At 39.8% G+C, this 18,858-nt stretch overlaps 1 protein-coding gene across 2 annotated transcripts in view; it reads left to right on the forward strand.

The window, feature by feature from the left end:
* MND1 (meiotic nuclear divisions 1) overlaps positions 1-18,858 on the forward strand; it is a 77,858-nt gene that overhangs the window by 50,534 nt on the left and 8,466 nt on the right. Inside the window, exons 5-6 of one of the 2 annotated variants that reach the window (XM_010382884.2) lie at positions 5,756-5,830; positions 8,721-8,835. In XM_010382884.2, coding sequence (XP_010381186.1) covers positions 5,756-5,830; positions 8,721-8,835 — 190 coding nt within the window. The remainder of the gene's footprint in view (positions 1-5,755; positions 5,831-8,720; positions 8,836-18,858) is intronic. The other variant, XM_010382886.1, reaches the window with a different exon arrangement.

Genomic DNA, 18,858 nt, shown 5'->3' on the forward strand with positions numbered 1-18,858 from the left:
CATGGTCCAGGCACAGTGGCTCATGCCTGTAATGCCAACACTTCAGGAGGCCAATGAAGATTGCTTGACTCCAGGAGTTCAAGACCAGCCAGGGCAACATGGTAAAACACTGACTCTACAAAAAAAAAAAAAAAAAAATACAAAAATTAGCCCAGTGTGGTGGTGCACACTTGTTTTCCCAGCTGCTCAGGAGTCTGAGGTGGGAGGAGTGCTTGAGCTCGGGAGGTCAAGGTTGCAGTGAGCCATGATCATGCCACTGCACTCTAACCTGGGTGACAGAGTAAGACCCTGTCTCAAAGAAGAAAGAAAAGAAAAGAAAACAATAGAGCGTGCTTCAGACATCATTTAAGACTCTGACTCAATTTCCCTGCATTTATCTTGGCTTTGCCTTTTGTGTGATGCTCATGTCCTCAGGTTGGCTTTCTTCATAATGACAAGATGGATGCCAGCAGTAATTTGGGCTGTTTGCCTCTTTGTATCTATGTAGTTTAGAATCCAGAGGGCAGGGAGAATTGTTTCCCACAGCCACTGAACAAAAGACTTTGAACTGTAACGTAGACAGTGGAATTTGGATGATAATGATATCAATGTAGGTTCACTGATTGTAGCAAATGTACTCTCTTGTGTGGGATTTTGATAGCAGAGGAGGCTGTACATATGCGGAATTAGGTCATATATAGGAAATCTCTGTATCTTTCATTCGTTGTACTTTGAACCTAAAACTGCTCTAAAAAATAAAAGTGTGTTTTTGGTTTTGTTTTTTTTTTTTTTTAAATGAATGAGTCCAGGCTTGGTGGTTCACGTCTGTTATCCCAGGACTTTGGGAGACTGTGGCAGGAGGATCTCATGAGGCCAGGAGTTCGAGACCAGCCTGGGCAACATAGTGAGACCTCTTTACAAAAAAAAATTTTAATTAGCTGGGTACGATGGTGCACACGTGTAGTCCTAGCTACTCAGGACGCTGGAACAGGAGGATCACTTGAGCCCAGGAGTGTTGAGGCTACAATGAGCTATGATTGCACTAGTGCATTCCAGCCTGAGCAACAGTGGGAGACTGTGGATCACGAGGTCAGGAGTTCGAGACCAACCTGACCAACATCGTGAAACCCCTTCTCTACTAAAAATACAAAAATTAGCCAGGCGTGGTGGCACGCCCCTGTGATCCCAGCTACTCAGGAGGCTGAGGCAGGAGAATCGCTTGAACCCGGGAGGCAGAAGTTGCAGTGAGCCAAGATTGCACCACTGCACTCCAGCTTGGGCGACAGAGCAAGACTCCATGTCAACAACAACAACAACAAAAAAGAAATCAAAGTAGACCTAACTATATATGCAGATATGGAAATTTCTCTGAAAATAGCGAGGCGTAAGACACTACATAAAGGATAATCCCCCATATGCTTTTAAATGTTATCCATATTGATCTATATCTAGATGTAAAACAAATAAATAAGACAAGAAGGATGCACACTGGACTTTACAGGGGTCACTCTGGGGAGGGGGTTGTGGGGATGGTGCAGAAGTGGAAAGGCAAATGAGGATTTTGCTTTGTTTGAGTCTTTTAAAGCAAGAATGTGCTCACATTTTAATCTTTTGAGAATATATTCATATAACAGGAAAATAATCTTTAAAATACTAGTTATATATGTTCATTATATAGAAAACTTAAAAGTATGTTTCACAACACAGAGATAACCATTGCTTAGATTTAGTGCATTTTCTTGCAGTGGTTTTTGTTTGTTGTTTTTTTGGTCATAGATAGGCTCTCAATGTATTATAGTTTTCCTTCTAGCTTTTAAAAACTCAGTTGTGCCGGGCGTGGTGGCTCAAGCCTGTAATCCCAGCACTTTGGGAGGCCGAGACCGGCGGATCACGAAGTCAGGAGATCAAGACCATCCTGGCTAACACGGTGAAACCCCGTCTCTACTAAAAAATACAAAAAACTAGCCGGGCGAGGTGGCGGGTGCCTGTAGTCCCAGCTACTCGGGAGGCTGAGGCAGGAGAATGGCATGAACCCGGGAGGCGGAGCTTGCAGTGAGCTGAGATCCGGCCACTGCACTCCAGCCTGGGCGACAGAGTGAGACTCCGTCTCAAAAAAAAAAAAAAAAAAAAAAGAAATTTCTGAATGAGCTCTTTTTCAAATGCTTTTAAGTTGTAAATAATTCCAAACAGATGTATAGTACCTGAAAGATTCTTAATTAATATAATTAAGGTATATATCCTGGCTGGGTGTGGTGGCTCACGCCTATAATCCCAGCACTCTGGGAAGCCCAGGTACATGAACTGCTTGAGCCCAGGACTGCAAGACCAGCCTGGGCGACATGGCAAAGTTCCATCTCTACAAAAAAAATAAAAAAATTAGCCGGGCATGATAGCATGTATCTGTGGTTCAAGCTACTTGGGAGGCTGAGGTAGGAGGATTGCTTGAACCCGGAAGGCAAAGGTTGCAGTGAGCCGAGATCTGGCCACTGCATTCCAGCCCCTGTCTCAAAAAAAAAAAAAAAAAAAAAGTATATATACGTATCTGTGTATATATATATAAAATGTCCTTTCATTATTGTCTTTTATATAATTAGTAACTGTTTGGATAGTGTCTACCTGTCTGGTTATTTTAAAAATATTTTTAATGGAAAAATGTTATGCTAAAATATGTGTTTTTTTAATTGGAAAAAATTATTTGCTCCTAAATTTAAATGTTATGTATATATTTTAATTATTTCAGGCAGGTCCTTCAGGGTGGAGTATTAACTTCTATTTTATTTATTTTTTTTATTTTGAGATAGAGTCTCACCCTGTTGCCCAGGCTGGAGTGCAGTGGTATGATCTCAGCTTATTGCAACTTCTACCTCCCAGGTTCAAGCAATTCTCGTGCCTCAGCCTCTCAAGTAGCTGGGATTATAGGTGCGTGCCACCACACCCGGCTAATTTTTGTATTTTTAGTAGAGACAGCATTTCCCCATGTTGGTCAGGCTAATATTAACTTTTAAAATATGACTTTATTTTATAAATAGGAACTCCTTTTTTAAAATAACTAGATCTTCAGCCAAGTGTGGTGGCTCACGCCTGTCATCCCAGCACTTTGGGAGGCTGAGGTGGGTGGATTGCTTGAGGTTAGGAGTTCGAGACCAGCCTGGCCAACATGGTGAAACCTAATCTCTACTCTCTACTAAAAATATGAAAAATTAGTCGGATGTGGTGGTGGGTGCCTGTAATCCCAGCTACTCCGGAAGCTGAGGCAGGAGAATAGCTGGAACCTGGGAGGCGGAGGTTACAGTGAGCCAAGATAGCGCCATTGCACTCCAGCTTGAGCAAGAAGAGAGAAACTCTGTCTTAAAAATATATGTATACAGCAGATTTTTTTTTTTTTTAACTTAGGAAGATAATTACTTGCAAGGAGAGGTATAACTGGTTTGTAGTGGTGTCTGCCTAGCATTATCTATAGATCTTGTTCATGCTATGGATTAGAATCAGTGACTGGAGAGCTGTTAAAGGAAAGCTTACAACGATCCCTTTATGCGTACTGAGATGTGAAAGATTTCCCAAAGCAAGGGTAAACTTACCAACTTTTTGAAGATAGTATTTCTGAATTTCAAGCAAAAAAAGGATATCTAAATACTATCCACTCTCTACATATGACTAGATCATATTGTGAACAGTTAGTTTTTTGTGTGTGGTTTTTTTTTTTTTTCGGGGTGGGGGAACAGTTTGTTTGTTTTTTGAGATGGAGTCTCGCTCTGTCACCCAGGCTGGAGTACAGTGGCGGGATCTCGGCTTACTGCAAGCTCCACCTCCCGGGTTCATGCCATTCTCCCGCCTCAGCCTCCGGAGTAGCTGGGACTACAGGTGCCTGCCACCATGCCTGGCTAATTTTGTTTTTGTATTTTTAGTAGAGACGAGGTTTCACCATCTTAGCCAGGATGGTCTCGATCTTCTGACCTCATGATCCGCCCGCCTCAGCCTCCCAAAGTGCTGGGATTACAGGTGTGAGCCACCGCGCTCGGCTGTGAACAGATAGTTTTTTATAATCAGCCAACAGAAATTAAATCCATCCAATTATTAATTATTTTCTAAATGTTTGTAATTCAAGAATGAGGGAGGAGTGAAATATTTTTTAAGAAGGCCCTTACCCAATCAAATGAATCTGTAATTTCTAACTAGTTTGTAGCAAAAGATGTGGAGAATTTAGTATTCAGAATTTCCTGTGATTATTTGTTTACTTGTAGACCCAGGTGAGATTAATAAAATTGAGACAAGAAGCCAACACTCTGAAATTAACCAGTCCTTTTTGATGTGTAGGCCTACCCACATGCTAATCAACATTCAATATCTGTAGTCTCTTTATGCTGGTGTTATTTAATCCATTTCCACATACAACTTATCTACTTTCTAAGCTGAGTAAAAAGTTTAAACTGATGACTTGTAAGATATATAAAATAGGCTGCGCAACAGGGCACACACCTGTGATCCCAGCATGTTGGGAGACTGAGGTCGGAAGATTACTTGAGCCTGGAGGTTCAAGACCAGCCTGGGCAACATGGTAAAACTCCATCTCTAGAAAAAAATTTTAAAATAGCTGATTGTGGTGGTGCACACCTGCAGTCCCAGCTACTGGGAGGTGGAGGTTGGAAGATGGCTTGAGCCTGGGAGGCAAAGGTTGCAGGGAGTCATGATTGTGACACTGCACTCCAGCCTAGGCACCGGAGTGAGACACTGTCTCAAGAATAAAAAAGAGAAAAAGATATAAAACATACCTAAAATTGGCAACAGGCTAGCAGATTTTTTTCTTGAGAACATGATATGTAACTATGCAATTCCTTGTGAAGTACTCTATGTAATAATAATAAGTGACAAATTTATTATTGACTTAGTAAACTGAGTCAGGTATTTTGAAAAGACTTTAGTCGGAAGTGAAATGAAGTTTGCAGAGAGAATTTATATAAAAGAGATTTTTTTGGATTTTCAAATTCAGTTTCTTTTTTTTTTTTTTTTTTTTTTTTAGTAGCTGGGACTACAGGCTTATGCCATCACACTTGGCTAAATTTTTTTGTATTTGTTGAGATGGGGCTTTGCCGTGTTGCCCAGGCCGGTCTCCACCTCGTGGGGTCATGTGATCTGCCTGCCTTGGCCTCTCAAAGTGCTGGGATTACAGGCGTGAGTCACCGTGCCTCTGGCCTTCAAGTTCAATTTCTAACTAAATAATAGACCTCAAGTTACTTGGAGTAAGAGTGGGGAACCTAATAAATAGAGACTATGTGGAAAAGATTAGAGGCATGATATTTGTTTCATGTATTCGCATGGAATAAAAAGAAAATTGTTTTTAAACTTTTTTTTTCCAGTGTACCCTAATGATTAGTGGTCCTTGGTTTTCTTCAGATTGGAGAAATTAGTTCCTAGTATAGTGTTTGACTTTATTTTCTTTTTTTGTTTTTTTTTTTTTTTTTGATACAGGGTCTTGCTCTGTCACCAGGCTGGAGTGCAGTGGCTCTATCTCAGCTCGCCGCAACCTCAGCCTCTCAAGTAGCTGGGACTACAGGTGTGCGCCACCACGCCCAGCTCATTTTTGTATTTTTAGTAGAGACGGGGTTTCACCATGTTGACCAGGATAGTCTCCATCTCTTGACCTCGTGATCCGCCCACCTTGGTCTCCCAAAGTGCTGGGATTACAGGTGTGAGCCACTGTACCCGGCCAACTTTGTTTTCATATGACTACATGGCAGTTTATCTTAGCAAGCTATTTTATTTGTTTTTGATTCTCTAGTTGTCTGAGGGAAGCCAAAAGCATGCAAGCCTGCAGAAAAGCATTGAAAAAGCTAAAATTGGCCGATGTGAAACGGTAAGTTTGTGTCTATAGATTCTTTTAATAATGGCAATTCTACATATTAGAGTAAGGACACAGAGCTTCCTGTGAGGAGGATGCATTTCTACCAGAAGAAAAGGAGATCATAGCCAAGGATATGAACGTTTGACCCAGTAGGATTCACTAATTGTGAGTCTAGATTTTATTATTATTATATATGGTAGCATAGAATAGAAGCATAAACCCTAGAGCCAGACTGCCTGGGTTTGAAAGTCTCCTAAATTCTGTTTTCACTTTTCTCTGTTGCAAAATAGGGAGTAATAAAATCTATTGTACTTCATTGGGTTATTGTGTGGATTAAACTAGTTAATATTTGCAAAGCACCTGGAAGAGGACCTGGTACATGGTAAGCCCTATATAAATGTTTATGTAAATTTTTAAGAGTCTTTTAAAAAAAATTTGTATAGAACAAACTGAAAACCATCAACATAGTATCTTTGTGGCCTTGTAATATTTAAAAATTTTTAAAATAAATATTGACCTATTTTTTAAAAGTGCAGCATTTTTCTAAGTATTAGGTTAGAGATTTTAAAAAATCATTTCACTTTCTATTTTCATCATTATCTAAACTATAGACTTATGACTTTAAAAAATATTGAAGATCAACATGAACCACTAAGCATTTCATCTGGGCCTCTATTTGTATCACTTGATTGGGAAAGAAAGCAACTGGAAACCTTGTCACATAGTAGAAAGGGATATAGCAAAGCTTTACAGTGGCTTTATGCTTTCAAAGTTCTTTCACATATATTGTTTTATGTGAATCATCAGCACAATCACAGATAGGAATTGGAGAATCGTCATTTCTAAAGAATATTCAAGGAAAGGTAAATTCTGGGCATAACCTGAAGCTGTTCTATTTCTTCCTCAGTTGACAATAGCAACTACCACTTTATTTGATCCTTTTGTTTGTTTTTTTAAACACTGGCAATAACTTGTAGAACCACCTTCAACTAATGGTGACATACACTTGCCCTGAAGTTGTCAGCCAGTCTACTGTTAATCCACTGAAACAAGTACATCTTGCAGGGAAAAACCCATCAGCAAACATAGTTGCCGCCTGCAGATATCAGAAGAGCTTAATGGTTCAGAAATGTTCCTAAGAAAGGTGAAGTCTTGTGCTCATCCTGATCTTACCAGCCAGGACTTTCCAGAACTACCTGGTGCCTATCTGCTAGATATTATTCTTGATGATGGTGTTGATCCTGCTGTTGGTTAAGAAGAAAAATAGCTAACATGTGTATTCTGCTTACTCTGAGCCAGGCAACTACTGTTCTAAATGCATTTTGTATATTTATTGAATCCTACCAGCAGTCTAGGGAGGTGGCTACCGTTACTGTCTCCATTTTGCTTTTTGAGGAACTGGAGGCACAAAGAGGTTAAATAATTTGGCAAAGATCTCAGTGATAGTGACTGTCTAAGATTGTTTCAATGCGTGATACCTGGAGAGCTATCATTGTATTCACATTGGATGTTCACCACTCTGCTTCTCCTGTCTTTTTTTCTCCTCTTGATTTTGTTTTGTTTTGTTTTGTTTTGTTTTTTGGTTTGTGTTTTAGAGATGGAGTATCTCTGTATTGCCCAGGCTGCCCTTGAACTCCTGGGCTCAAGTGATCCCTCTGCCTCAGCCTCCTGAGTATCTGGTACTACAGGCAGGCACCACCACACTTGGTGACAGTGTTCCTTTTGAAGCATGTATAATTTGGGTATTGATGGCAAATAATGACTTATCTTCTTATATTCTAGTTATTTTTAAATCTCTCCTGAGCTGTGCAAGTATGATATACACTAAGCATGTGTGGCTATTTATATTTTAATAAAAATTAGCTACAATTAAATTTAGTTTCTCAGTCACAGTGGCCACATTGCATATATTGAGTAGCCACATGTGGCTAGTGGGTCTTGCAGTGAAGAGTGCAGATCTAGAAAGTTTTCCTCACTGCTGAGAGTTCTGTTGGGGTGTGCTGCTTCTCAGCGTGCTGCTCTGTATACGCAGTCTCTTGTACAAATGCTAGCTAAGGAACTCTCTTCGCTTTGGAACCAAACGAAACAGCTAAAAGCAAAGTAGAAAAATACAAATAAAAAATACAAGGTAGCTGGGAACCTTACAAGTCGTGTTAAGCAGTTTGAACTTTACTTGATTTTGCCTCGGATTTGTCCTATGATTCTGTACTATAATCTTTGCAAACATTTGGTTTTTGTTTGGGCTTTTCAGGTTTCAGAAATACAAAATGAATACGTATAGCACTATGACTTCCACCTGCTAGTGAGAAATATGGCTAGACATTTCAAATGGTTTTTATTGGATCATATTGTGTTTTGAAGCTTTATTCTGGTTTACCTTTAAAGAATAGGTGGTGGGAGGCCTCAAGCTACAATTGTGTTATTTCTTTAAATGTATATAAAATATTAGGGATATATTAAAATATTCTTAAAAATTGAAAAATTGTCTAGAACACTGTTAAAGATAATTGTATAATGATGGATGTTGTCTTAAAATGTTACTTACATATATAGACTTGTGAAACTACTCAAAAAGTAGTATAATTTTTTTCTCTAACATACGATGACATGGTCATCTTAGAGTTCTAACATGAACCTCTCACCTATTTGTGAGTATTCTATTCTACATATTAACTCCCATTTAGTTATTCAATGTATATAAAAGATGCTTGAGATTTCAGGAAAGATGAGAATTGAGCTTGTTCTTATACTGTGAATATCTGTGTGTGTATGCTTATATATATAATATCAAAAGTCTAATGCACATCATTTATGAGAAATAAAATGAAATTGTTATAAAATGTATTACCTTACAACATACAGAATTTTGTCTTAATTGAATATAAAACTATTTGGAATGCAGGAAGAGCGAACCAGGCTAGCAAAAGAGCTTTCTTCACTTCGAGACCAAAGGGAACAGCTAAAGGCAGAAGTAGAAAAATACAAAGATTGTGATCCACAAGTCGTGGAAGAAATACGTAAGTTTGTATCATATCTTAGGCGTCTTTAACTTTGATAATGAAAAAGACTTTATATTTCTAGTTGCCTGCTAACCATTCTCCATATATATGAGAAAATAAAACCAGTTAAGATAGTATTCTGTTTGTAGTACTCTAATTTTGTATTTGTAACATAGTAGGAAAATATTGCTTTAGTATCGCCATTAAGAAGTCTTAATGTGCCGGGCACATTGGCTTATGCCTGTAATCCCAGCACTTTGGGAGGCTGAGATGGGTGGATTGCTTGAGCCCAGGAGTTCAAGACCAGCCTGGCCAACATGGTGAAATCCCATCTCTACCAAAAAAACACAAAAATTAGCCAAGCGTGGTGATACATGCTTGTAGTCCCAGCTACTTGGGAGGCTGGGATGGGAGAATTCCTCAAGCCCAGGAGGTTGAAGCTGCAGTGTGCTATACGTGTCATTGCACTCCAGCCTGGGTGACAAAGTAGGACTCTGTCTCAAAAAAAAAAAAAAAAAAAGAGAGAAGTCTTAATGTTAGAGCATTGAACAGTGACAACTTTGAAATTATAAGCATTTTAAAATTAAGGAAGATGTGTGGGACAGAAGGATAAAGACATAAAATATAAGCTTAGAGAACTGAGGAGTCAGAAAAAAAGCTAATTTGGACTGAAGAACTTTGATTCTGTAAAGAAATCCGTCATTATCTTCTAGGAAAAATGATACCATAAGTAGAAGAGTTTGCAAGTTGCAGAAAATCAGTCTGTACATTGAGTTGCCTTTTAAATATACCAGTGATTTTTTTTTTCCTTCTTTTAAACCAGAGTCCCCAGAGCTTTGTTTTGAATAATGTTTATATATTTTTTAAAAGATAGAAATGTGAATATTTGAGGAGATAAAAGAGTGTATTATGAAGACATAGCATTTAATTACTTGGGAAAATATAACTTTTTAAATATTTTTCTGTCTTAGCCTGTCTTATGTTTAGGAAACTGTACCAAGTGAAACTTACAGAAAAGATGATATTATAGTGTGCGATAGAAGGCTTTGAAAGACATGGAAAATATTTGGTATGTTAAAATTAACCTGAGGATAGTTTGGTTGCAACTAAGCTGGCCTAGTCCTTGGCAGTGGCCTTTACAATTAAAGAATTTTTAAGCAGTTCAGTTAGTGTAAATTTGAAGTTAAACTTCATATTAGAGACAGGTCGCTGCTTTGCACAACTCCAGGAGGCACCATTCACATATATGGAGTACATAGCCTAGATGGTGATATGTAGTGCCACTGGTTCAGCTGATTACCCAGGGTGATTTTCAAAGAGAGGCGGAGGCAGAATAACTCCCTGAGCCAGTCATTCTCTGTAAATTAAGTATTTGGGGAGACATGTCAGCTCTTTTATGCTGACCACAGATTCATTTGTCATCATCCTGCAGAAGAAAGTGCTAATCAAATCTACACCTACAAAAATAACCACCTTAATCTGTTTGAACGTTTTAACTAATACCAGATGATCCTCAGTGAGCACAAGCACATCACAGCAGGAGAGTACCTCACAGGTAGAAGGTTACTGTTAGGAAGCTAGGCCTGCATATGATTCATCTTCAAAGGAAACAGACTGCTTGTTCTGGAGGACGTAGAACATTGTGTACCTTATCTAGAGCACCTTCTCATTCTCTTGAAAGAGAACTTCAAGCACAATTTCTTAACGAGGTTGAATACTTTCAGGTGATTTATTTTCAGGATAGCATGACTGTGCCCTCTCAGGTAGTACACCAAGTACAAGAATCACACAAAACTGAAATCAGGAAAAAAGGCAAGTAAGAGTAAATGAAGGGTCAGATTTGGTTATCGTGGAAAAATCACATTTTTCATGAAAAATGAAAGAGGTGTACTACCTCTTTGCTTACCTGTTTCATTCTCTTTTATGTCTAGGACCTACAACTCTTAGGTATATTCAAAAAGACGTAAGCTTTTCCACTCCATGGTCCCTATTGTACTGCCACAGCTATTTCCTTGGACAGGTGACCCTCACTGACATCACCTCCAATTGACTTCCCAGTCCTTTTCTTAATTTTGATACATTCTGCCCACTCAGGAATGAATAAAACCCTTATTTAGGCTTACTAAACTACTGTAACCTACACTGATAGTGACCCTGAGCCAGTGGATCACATTAAGGTTCAGGAAATTAACAGGGAATTGTGCCAGACCGATTCATGAAGTGGGGAAAACTTGTATTGTAGGCATGTTAATTTAAGATGTTGCCATTCCTTGTAGGTCTGATTCAAGTAGCTCTTTTGGCAAACACATCACCTCTTAGGTAATAAAACTTCAGAAAAGAAGTTCAGGGTATACAAAGGATGGTGAACTTTCTGGAGGGTGGAATAACACAGTTGAGGAAGAGGCAGCAACTGAAATTTTAAACTGGTTGCCTGCATTCTGCTGTCTATTTTAACCCTTGAATGTATAACTTTGGTAATTTATTTCCCAACCCAAGGAAAACATGCCATTGTGAATGAGTATTACAGTATATGAGGTCTCAGTGAGAGAACAAACCTGAAATTTTCTTGTTTTCAGTGAGATTTTATATGTTTTTTATTTTTTATTTTTTTGGAGACAGGGCCTTGCCCTATCTCCAGGCTGAAGTGCAATGCATGATCAGGGCTCACTGTAGCCTCAACCCCCCAAGCTCAAGTCATTCTCCTACCTCAGCTTCCCAAGTAGCTGAGACTACAGTCACGTGCCACCACACTCAGCTAGTTTACTTTTAATTTTATTTTTTAAAGAGATGGTGTCTTGCTGTATTGTCCAGCTGGTTTCGAACTCCTGGCCTCAAGCAGTTGTCTCCCTTTGGCCTCCCAAAGTGCTGGGATTACAGGTGTGATTCACCATGCTTGGCGTTTATTATTTTTCATCAACATCAGACTGGTTATCTTTTAATAGTTATTTATGCAACCATGTAAAGATGGATCCTAGAGAACTTGTAATGGAGTCTATTAGAAATATATTAATTTTTGACTTGGGAGTGAGAGAGTAAGAATCCTTCCTTCCTGGCTTTGTGCATTTTTACAAATTTATGAAAGATTATCATCTTTTTTGCCAGACACAGTGGCTCATGCCTGTAATCTCAGCACTTTGGGAGGCCAAGGCAGTAAGATAGCTTTAGGCTAGGAGTTTGAGATTAGCCTGGGCAAGAGAGAGAGACCCTATCTCTACAAACAATTTAAAATTAGCTGGTCATGCTGGCATGCACTGTAGTCAAGTTTTTGTCCTCCAGTTTTATTACCTTTCTACTTGAGAGGCTGAGATGGGAGGATTGCTTGCACCCAGTAGTTCAAGGCTGCAGTGAGCTAGGGTCGTGCTACTATATTCCAGTCTGGGCAACAGAGTGAGACCCTGTCTCTTGAAAAAGGATTAACATCTAGCAAGATAAAATTCATTATGTCTGGTATATAAGCAAAGACTACCAGGCCTGGAGAGAAGTGGGAAAACATGATCTATAATGAGCATGCTAATACTCCATCAATCAAAATTGACCCAGAAATTAGGATCAGAAGACCAGAACTGTTATTATAACTGTATTCCATATGTTCAAAAAGTTAAGTGGAAATAGAGAAGATATAAAAAAGACCCAGGTCAAACTTTTGGACATGAAAACTACAATGTCTAACCTGAAAAATACACTATGGTGAATTACCAGCAGATTAAATTTTGCAGAAGAAAGAATTGGTGTTAGTTGAAGATATAGTAATAGAAACATCCAAAATGAAACACAGAAAATAAAGAATTTAAAAAAGATTAAAATGGGGCCAGGCGCAGTAATTCCTGTAATTCCAGCACTTTGGGAGGCTAAGGTGGGTGGATCACTTGAGCCCAGGAGTTCGAGGCCAGCCTGGACAGCACATGGAGTCCTTGACTCATGTATAAATTAAAAACTTTAAAAATATGAAAATGGCATCTGTGAGCCTTAAGACAACTTCAAGGGACCTAATAAATGTGTAATTACAGTCCCAAATGGAGTATGTTTTGGTAGGAGGAGAGGTTGCTGAGCCAGAAAAATATCTGAAGAAATAAAAGCTAAAGTTTAAAGTTTTTCAAATTTGATGAAAAGTATAAACCTACAAATCCAAGAAATTTAAATATTTAAGTAGTAGATGCCAGTGATCCCCCTTATCACTAAATGTAGAGAACTTCTTAAGACTTTAACCTCTACTCACCCCAAATCTCCATTTCTCAATGAAATTATTGTTTTTAAAATGCACTTTTTGATAATGAGGGGTTTCATGGGATTTCAGCTATCATGTTAGTGCAGAACAGATTATACTGGATTAAAGGCTTATGAGTTTCACAAATTGATTTTAATAGGATTTGTTTCTTAGTAGCATGGCTATAGCCCCCCCATGTTATATCACTCAAGCTTATCTCTAGGTCTGTCATATTTATTCAGAGAATAATTTGGTGACTGTAGCCATAACCATTTGTTCATATGGGGCATGGCTATGTATTTTCTTATTTCTCAGTAACATCTGTGAGAAATAATTTATATTTATGCCAGTTGAATTATATCATTAAGCAAGTATTTAGAAGATTAATTGCTTTGGAGGCAGAGGCAGGCAGATCACTAGGGGTCAGGAGTTTGAGACCAGCCTGGCCAAGTTGGTGAAATGCTGTTTCTATTAAAAATACAAAAATTAGCTGGGCATGGTGGCACACACCTTTAATCCCAGCTACTCTGGATGCTGAGACAGGAGAATCGCTTGAACCGGGGAGGAGAAGGCTGCAGTGAACCAACATCACGCACTGCACTCCATCCTGGGCGACAGAGCGAAAACAGTCTCAAAACAACAACAACAACAAAATTAATTACAGTAGCCAAGAAGTGATATTTACAAGCAACAATTCTTTAAACAATTTTTTAATTTAGCTATTCTGACCAATATTCAAATGTGACCAGAGAAAACATGTTAGTAGAAATTAAATTCCCACAAAAATACTTGAAAATATCTTAGAGGTACTTAAGTAATTTTCTGAGAAATAAATGCCAGGATGACAGTAAAAAGGTGGAGTAAGGACTTCTGAAAGTTTGCCCTTTCAGAAAACTTGCAAAAATTGTTGTAGTCAACTTTTTCAGACCTCTGGAAATTAACCAAAGGCTTACAGGAGCCTACTGAGGAAAATTAGCAGACGCTGAGTAAGAATAATGAGCTTTGTGGTATTGAATTTGCCTATTCTCATTTCCCACTCTCACCTCAGCAGTGACCTTGAAGGATAACAACCCTGCATTCCTACTGTCTAGGGGAGCAGAATGCAGCTGGAGCTCTATCAGAGCCTTGATCCCAAAGAATTGTCGTTATTTACATGTTTGGTGGTTCCCTGGAGAACACCAATAGGAAAGACTGTCTTTGTTTGATCTGGCCTAGGGTATGCCCAGTGCTAAAATCCTCTCTGTGGGGAGTATTTGTCTATAACAATTACAAACAATAATTTTAACTTCTCAGTTAATCATTGTTGATGAATAACAGTTGAAGCAAACAGTAGACTAATCAAAAAACTTAAAAGGGCAAAGTGCAGTGGTTTATGCCCGTAATCCTAACACTTTGGGAAGACTGCTTGAGCCCAAGAGTTCAAAACCAGTATGAAGAAAATGGCAAACTCCATCTCTATAAATAATTTAAAAATTAGGCATGGTGGCATGTGCCTGTAGAACTAGCTACTCAGGAGGCTGAGGTGGGAGGATCACTTGAGCCCAGGAAATCAAGATTGCAGTGAGCCATGATCGTGCCACTGTGCTCTAGCTTGAGTGACAGAGTGAGACCCTTCTAAAAAAAAAGGAAAAACTAAATGATATGTTCATGAGAGCCTTGAAGAACAGCATATTCCTGGAACTATAGAAGGCCTACATGCATGTTTAGGGTTGTTCACATTCTCAGTAAAGACCTGGGACGGTCCCCACATCTAGCTGACCTTGATGCTCTGTGCAAGCAAGAAGCGAAGAGTAAGTCAGAGTTATAAACTGCCTTGCTGAGAACGCATGTCCCAGCACACGCAAACCCTTAGGCAAAGACGGCTAAGCCCTTTGGCAAAGACAACCTCTTCATAGAGGTTTAGTCCAAGCATTTAAGGAAGTCTCTGTTCAATTAATAGCTTGACCACTAAGCTAACCAAGTAGAGACTTCAGTGGCCATGCTTAAGAACATGGACTTTACAGATTTAGTTCAGGAAAATTAGTAAACAAATTGTAACAACTATTACAAGAAGCAATCCTGGGGAGTGGGGAGAATCTGCTTTCTAGGGTTGCTATTTTATATACATATATACACACACACACACACACACACACACACACACACACACATATATATATATATATATTTGTTTTTTTTTTTGAGACAGAGTCTTGCTCTGTCACCCAGGCTGGAGTGCAGTGGCACAATCTTGGCTCACTACAACCTCTGCCTCCCAGGTTCAAGTGATTCTCATGCCTCAGCCTCTGAAGTAGCTGGGATTACAGGCGCCTTATATTATTTTTTAAATTAATTATTACTCTTTTTTTTTTTTTTTTTTTGAGACATTCTCACTCTGTCGCCTCAGCTGGAGTGCAGTGGCATGATTATGACTTGGTGCAGCCTCAACCTCCTGGGCTCAAGCAATCCTCCTGCCTCAGTCCCCTGAGTAGCTAGAATTACAAGCACATGCCACCATGCTGAGCCAATGTTTGTATTTTTTGTGAAGACTGGATTTCACCATGTTACTCAGGCTAACATTATTTTAAATGTCCAGTTTTGCAACAAAAAGATTGCAAGACATACAAAGAAATAAACTATGGCTCACACACTGGAATAAAAATGTTTCACTGGAAACTGTTTTCAATGGAAACTGTTCCTGAGAAAGCCCACGTGTTGGACTGACTTACTAGACAAAGACATTTCAAATATGTTCAAAGAGAAATGAAAAACAAGAAAATAAAAACCAAAATTTTTTTTTTTTTTTTTTTTTTTTTTTTTTTTTGAGGTGGAGTCTTGCTCTGTCACCAGGCTGGTGTGCAGTGGCATGACCTCAGCTCACTGCAACCTCTGCCTCCTGGGTTCGAGCAATTCTCCTGCCTCAGCCTCCTGAGTAGCTGAGACTACAGGCACGTGCCACCATGCCCAGCTTTTTTTTTGTATTTTTAGTAGAGACGAGGTTTCATCATGTTGGCCAGGATGGTCTCGATGTCTTGACTTCGTGATTTGCCCGCCTCAGCCTCCCAAAGTGCTGGGATTACAGGTGTGAGCCACTGCGCACGGCCCTTTTTTTTTTTTTTTTTTTTTTTTTTTTTTTTTTTTTTGAAACGGAGTTTTGCTCTTGTGGGAGTACAATGGCGCGATCTCGGTTCACTATAACCTCCACCTCCCTTGTTCAAGCGATTCTCCTGCCTCAGCCTCCTGAGTAGCTGAGACTACAGGCACGTGCCACCATGCCCAGCTTTTTTTGTGTGTTTTTAGTAGAGACGGGATTTTGCCCTGTTGGCCAGGCTTGTCTCCAACTCCTGACCTCTGGTGATCTGCCCGCCTCAGCCTCCAGAAGTGCAGGATTACAGGCATGAGCCACCACACGCGACCCAAAAATTGGTTCTTTAAGTGGATCACAAAGTAGACACACTTTTAGCTAGACGAAAGACAAATAGAGGCCGGGCGCGGTGGCTCAAGCCTGTAATCCCAGCACTTTGGGAGGCCGAGACGGGCTGATCACGAGGTCAGGAGATCGAGACCATCCTGGCTAACGCTGTGAAACCCTGTCTCTACTAAAAAATATAAAAAACTAGCCGGGCGAGGTGGCGGGCGCCTGTAGTCCCAGCTACTCGGGAGGCTGAGGCAGGAGAATGGCGTGAACCCGGGAGGCAGAGCTTGCAGTGAGCTGAGATCCGGCCACTGCACTCCAGCCCCAGCGACAGAGTGAGACTCCGTCTCAAAAAAAAAAAAAAAAAAAAAGAGAGAAATAGATTAGTAGCTGGGACTGGAAGTGTGCACCACTATACCTGGCTCATTTTTTTTCATTATCTTTTGTAGAAATGGGGTCCCACTATGTTGGCTACACTGGTCTCAAACTCCTAGACTCAAGCAGTCCTCCTGCCTCAGCCTCCCAAAGTGCTAGGAATCCAGGCGTGAGCTCTTGCACCTGGCTGAAACACAATATTATTAAGGAAATACTTCCCAAATTGATCTACTGATTCAATGCTAAACCGATCAAAATTTCAGCTGCTTTTTTGCAGAAATTGGTAAACTGATCTTAAGTTTCATATGGAAATGCAAGAGATACAGAATAGTCAAAAGAATCTTGAAAAAGAACATAGTTACAGACTCAAATTTTTCAATTTCAAAACTTAACTGTAAGACTACAGTTATCAAGACAGTATGGTAGTGGTATAAGAATAGACATATACACTTTGGGAGGCCGAGGCGGGCGGATCACGAGGTCAGGAGATCGAGACCCTTCTGGCTAACACGGTGAAACCCCGTCTCTACTAAAAATATAAAAAATTAGCCGGGCATGGTGGTGGGTGCCTGTAGTCCCAGCTACTCGGGAGGCCGAGGCAGGAGAATGGTGTGAACCCGGGGGGCGGAGCTTGCAGTGAGCCGAGATTACATCACTGCACTCCAACCTGGGCCACAGAGTGAGACTCCGTCTCAAAAAAAAAAAAAAAGAATATATATATAGATTAATGGAATCAAGAGTCCAGAAATAAACCCAATTGATTTTCAACAAAGGTGCCAAGACCTTGGGATCAGGAAAGAAATCATGTTTTCAGCTAATGGTATTTGGCACAACTGGATCTCTATCTACATGCAAATGAATTAATCTGAACCCCCACCTTACATCAAAAAAATTAACTCAAATGGATCAAAGACCTATATGGAAGAGCTAAAACTATAAAACTCTTAGAAGAAAACAGATTTATATTTCTGTATCCTTGGGTTAAGCAACAGTTCTTGAATACGACACCAAAAGCAGGAACCACCACAGAAAAAGTAGATAAATGAACTTCATCAAAATTAAAAATTTTTTTACAATATCAAGAAAGTAAAAAGAGGCTGGGCACAGTGGCTCACACCTGTAATCTCAGCACTTTGGGAGGCCGAGGTGGGTGGATCATGTGAGGCCAGGATTTCGAGACCAGCCTGGCCAACATGGTGAAACCCCATCTCTACTAAAAATACAAAAATTAGTTGTGGTGGCACACACCTATAATCCCAGCTATTCGGGAGGCTGAGGCAGGAGAATCACTTGAACCAGGAAGGCAGAGGTTGCAGTGAGCCGAGATTGCACCATTACACTCCAGCCTGGGTGACAGAGAGAGACTCCATCACAAAAAGAAAAAAAGAAAGTGAAAAGTGAACTCAGGATGGAAGAAAATATTCACAAGTTCTGTATCTGACAAGTGCCTAGTATCCAAAATATATAAAGAACTCATAATACAACAACAATAAGACAACCCAGTTGAAAAATGAGCAAAGGATATGAATGGACACTTCCCCCAAGAAGATACACAGATGGCCAATAAGCACATGAAAAGATGCACAAAATCATTAGGAAATGCAAATCCGAACCCCAGTGAGATACTACTTCACACTTGTATTAGTCTGTTTTCACACTGCTGATAAAGACATACCTGAAACTTGGCAATTTACAAAAGAAAGAGGTGCCATGCATTTGGGGAAACCTCAAAATCATGGTGGAAGATGAAAGGTATGTCTCACATGATGGCAGACAAGAGAAGAGAGCTTGTGCAGGGAAACTCCCATTTTTAAAGCCATCAGATCTTGTGAGACTCATTCACTATCATGAGAACAGTGCAGGAAAGACCCGCCCCCATAATTCAATCCCCTTCCACTGGGGTCCTCGCACAACACGTGGGAATTGTGGGAGTTACAATTCAAGATGAGATTTGAGTGGGGACACAGCCAAACCACATCAACACCCATTAGGATAGCTATAATGTAAAAACAAAATAATGAGGCCAGGTGCGGTGGCTCACGCCTGTAATCCCAGCACTTTGGGAGGC

This window comes from Rhinopithecus roxellana, chromosome 2, assembly GCF_007565055.1.
Source record: "Rhinopithecus roxellana isolate Shanxi Qingling chromosome 2, ASM756505v1, whole genome shotgun sequence".
NCBI classification, from domain to species: Eukaryota; Metazoa; Chordata; class Mammalia; order Primates; family Cercopithecidae; genus Rhinopithecus; species Rhinopithecus roxellana.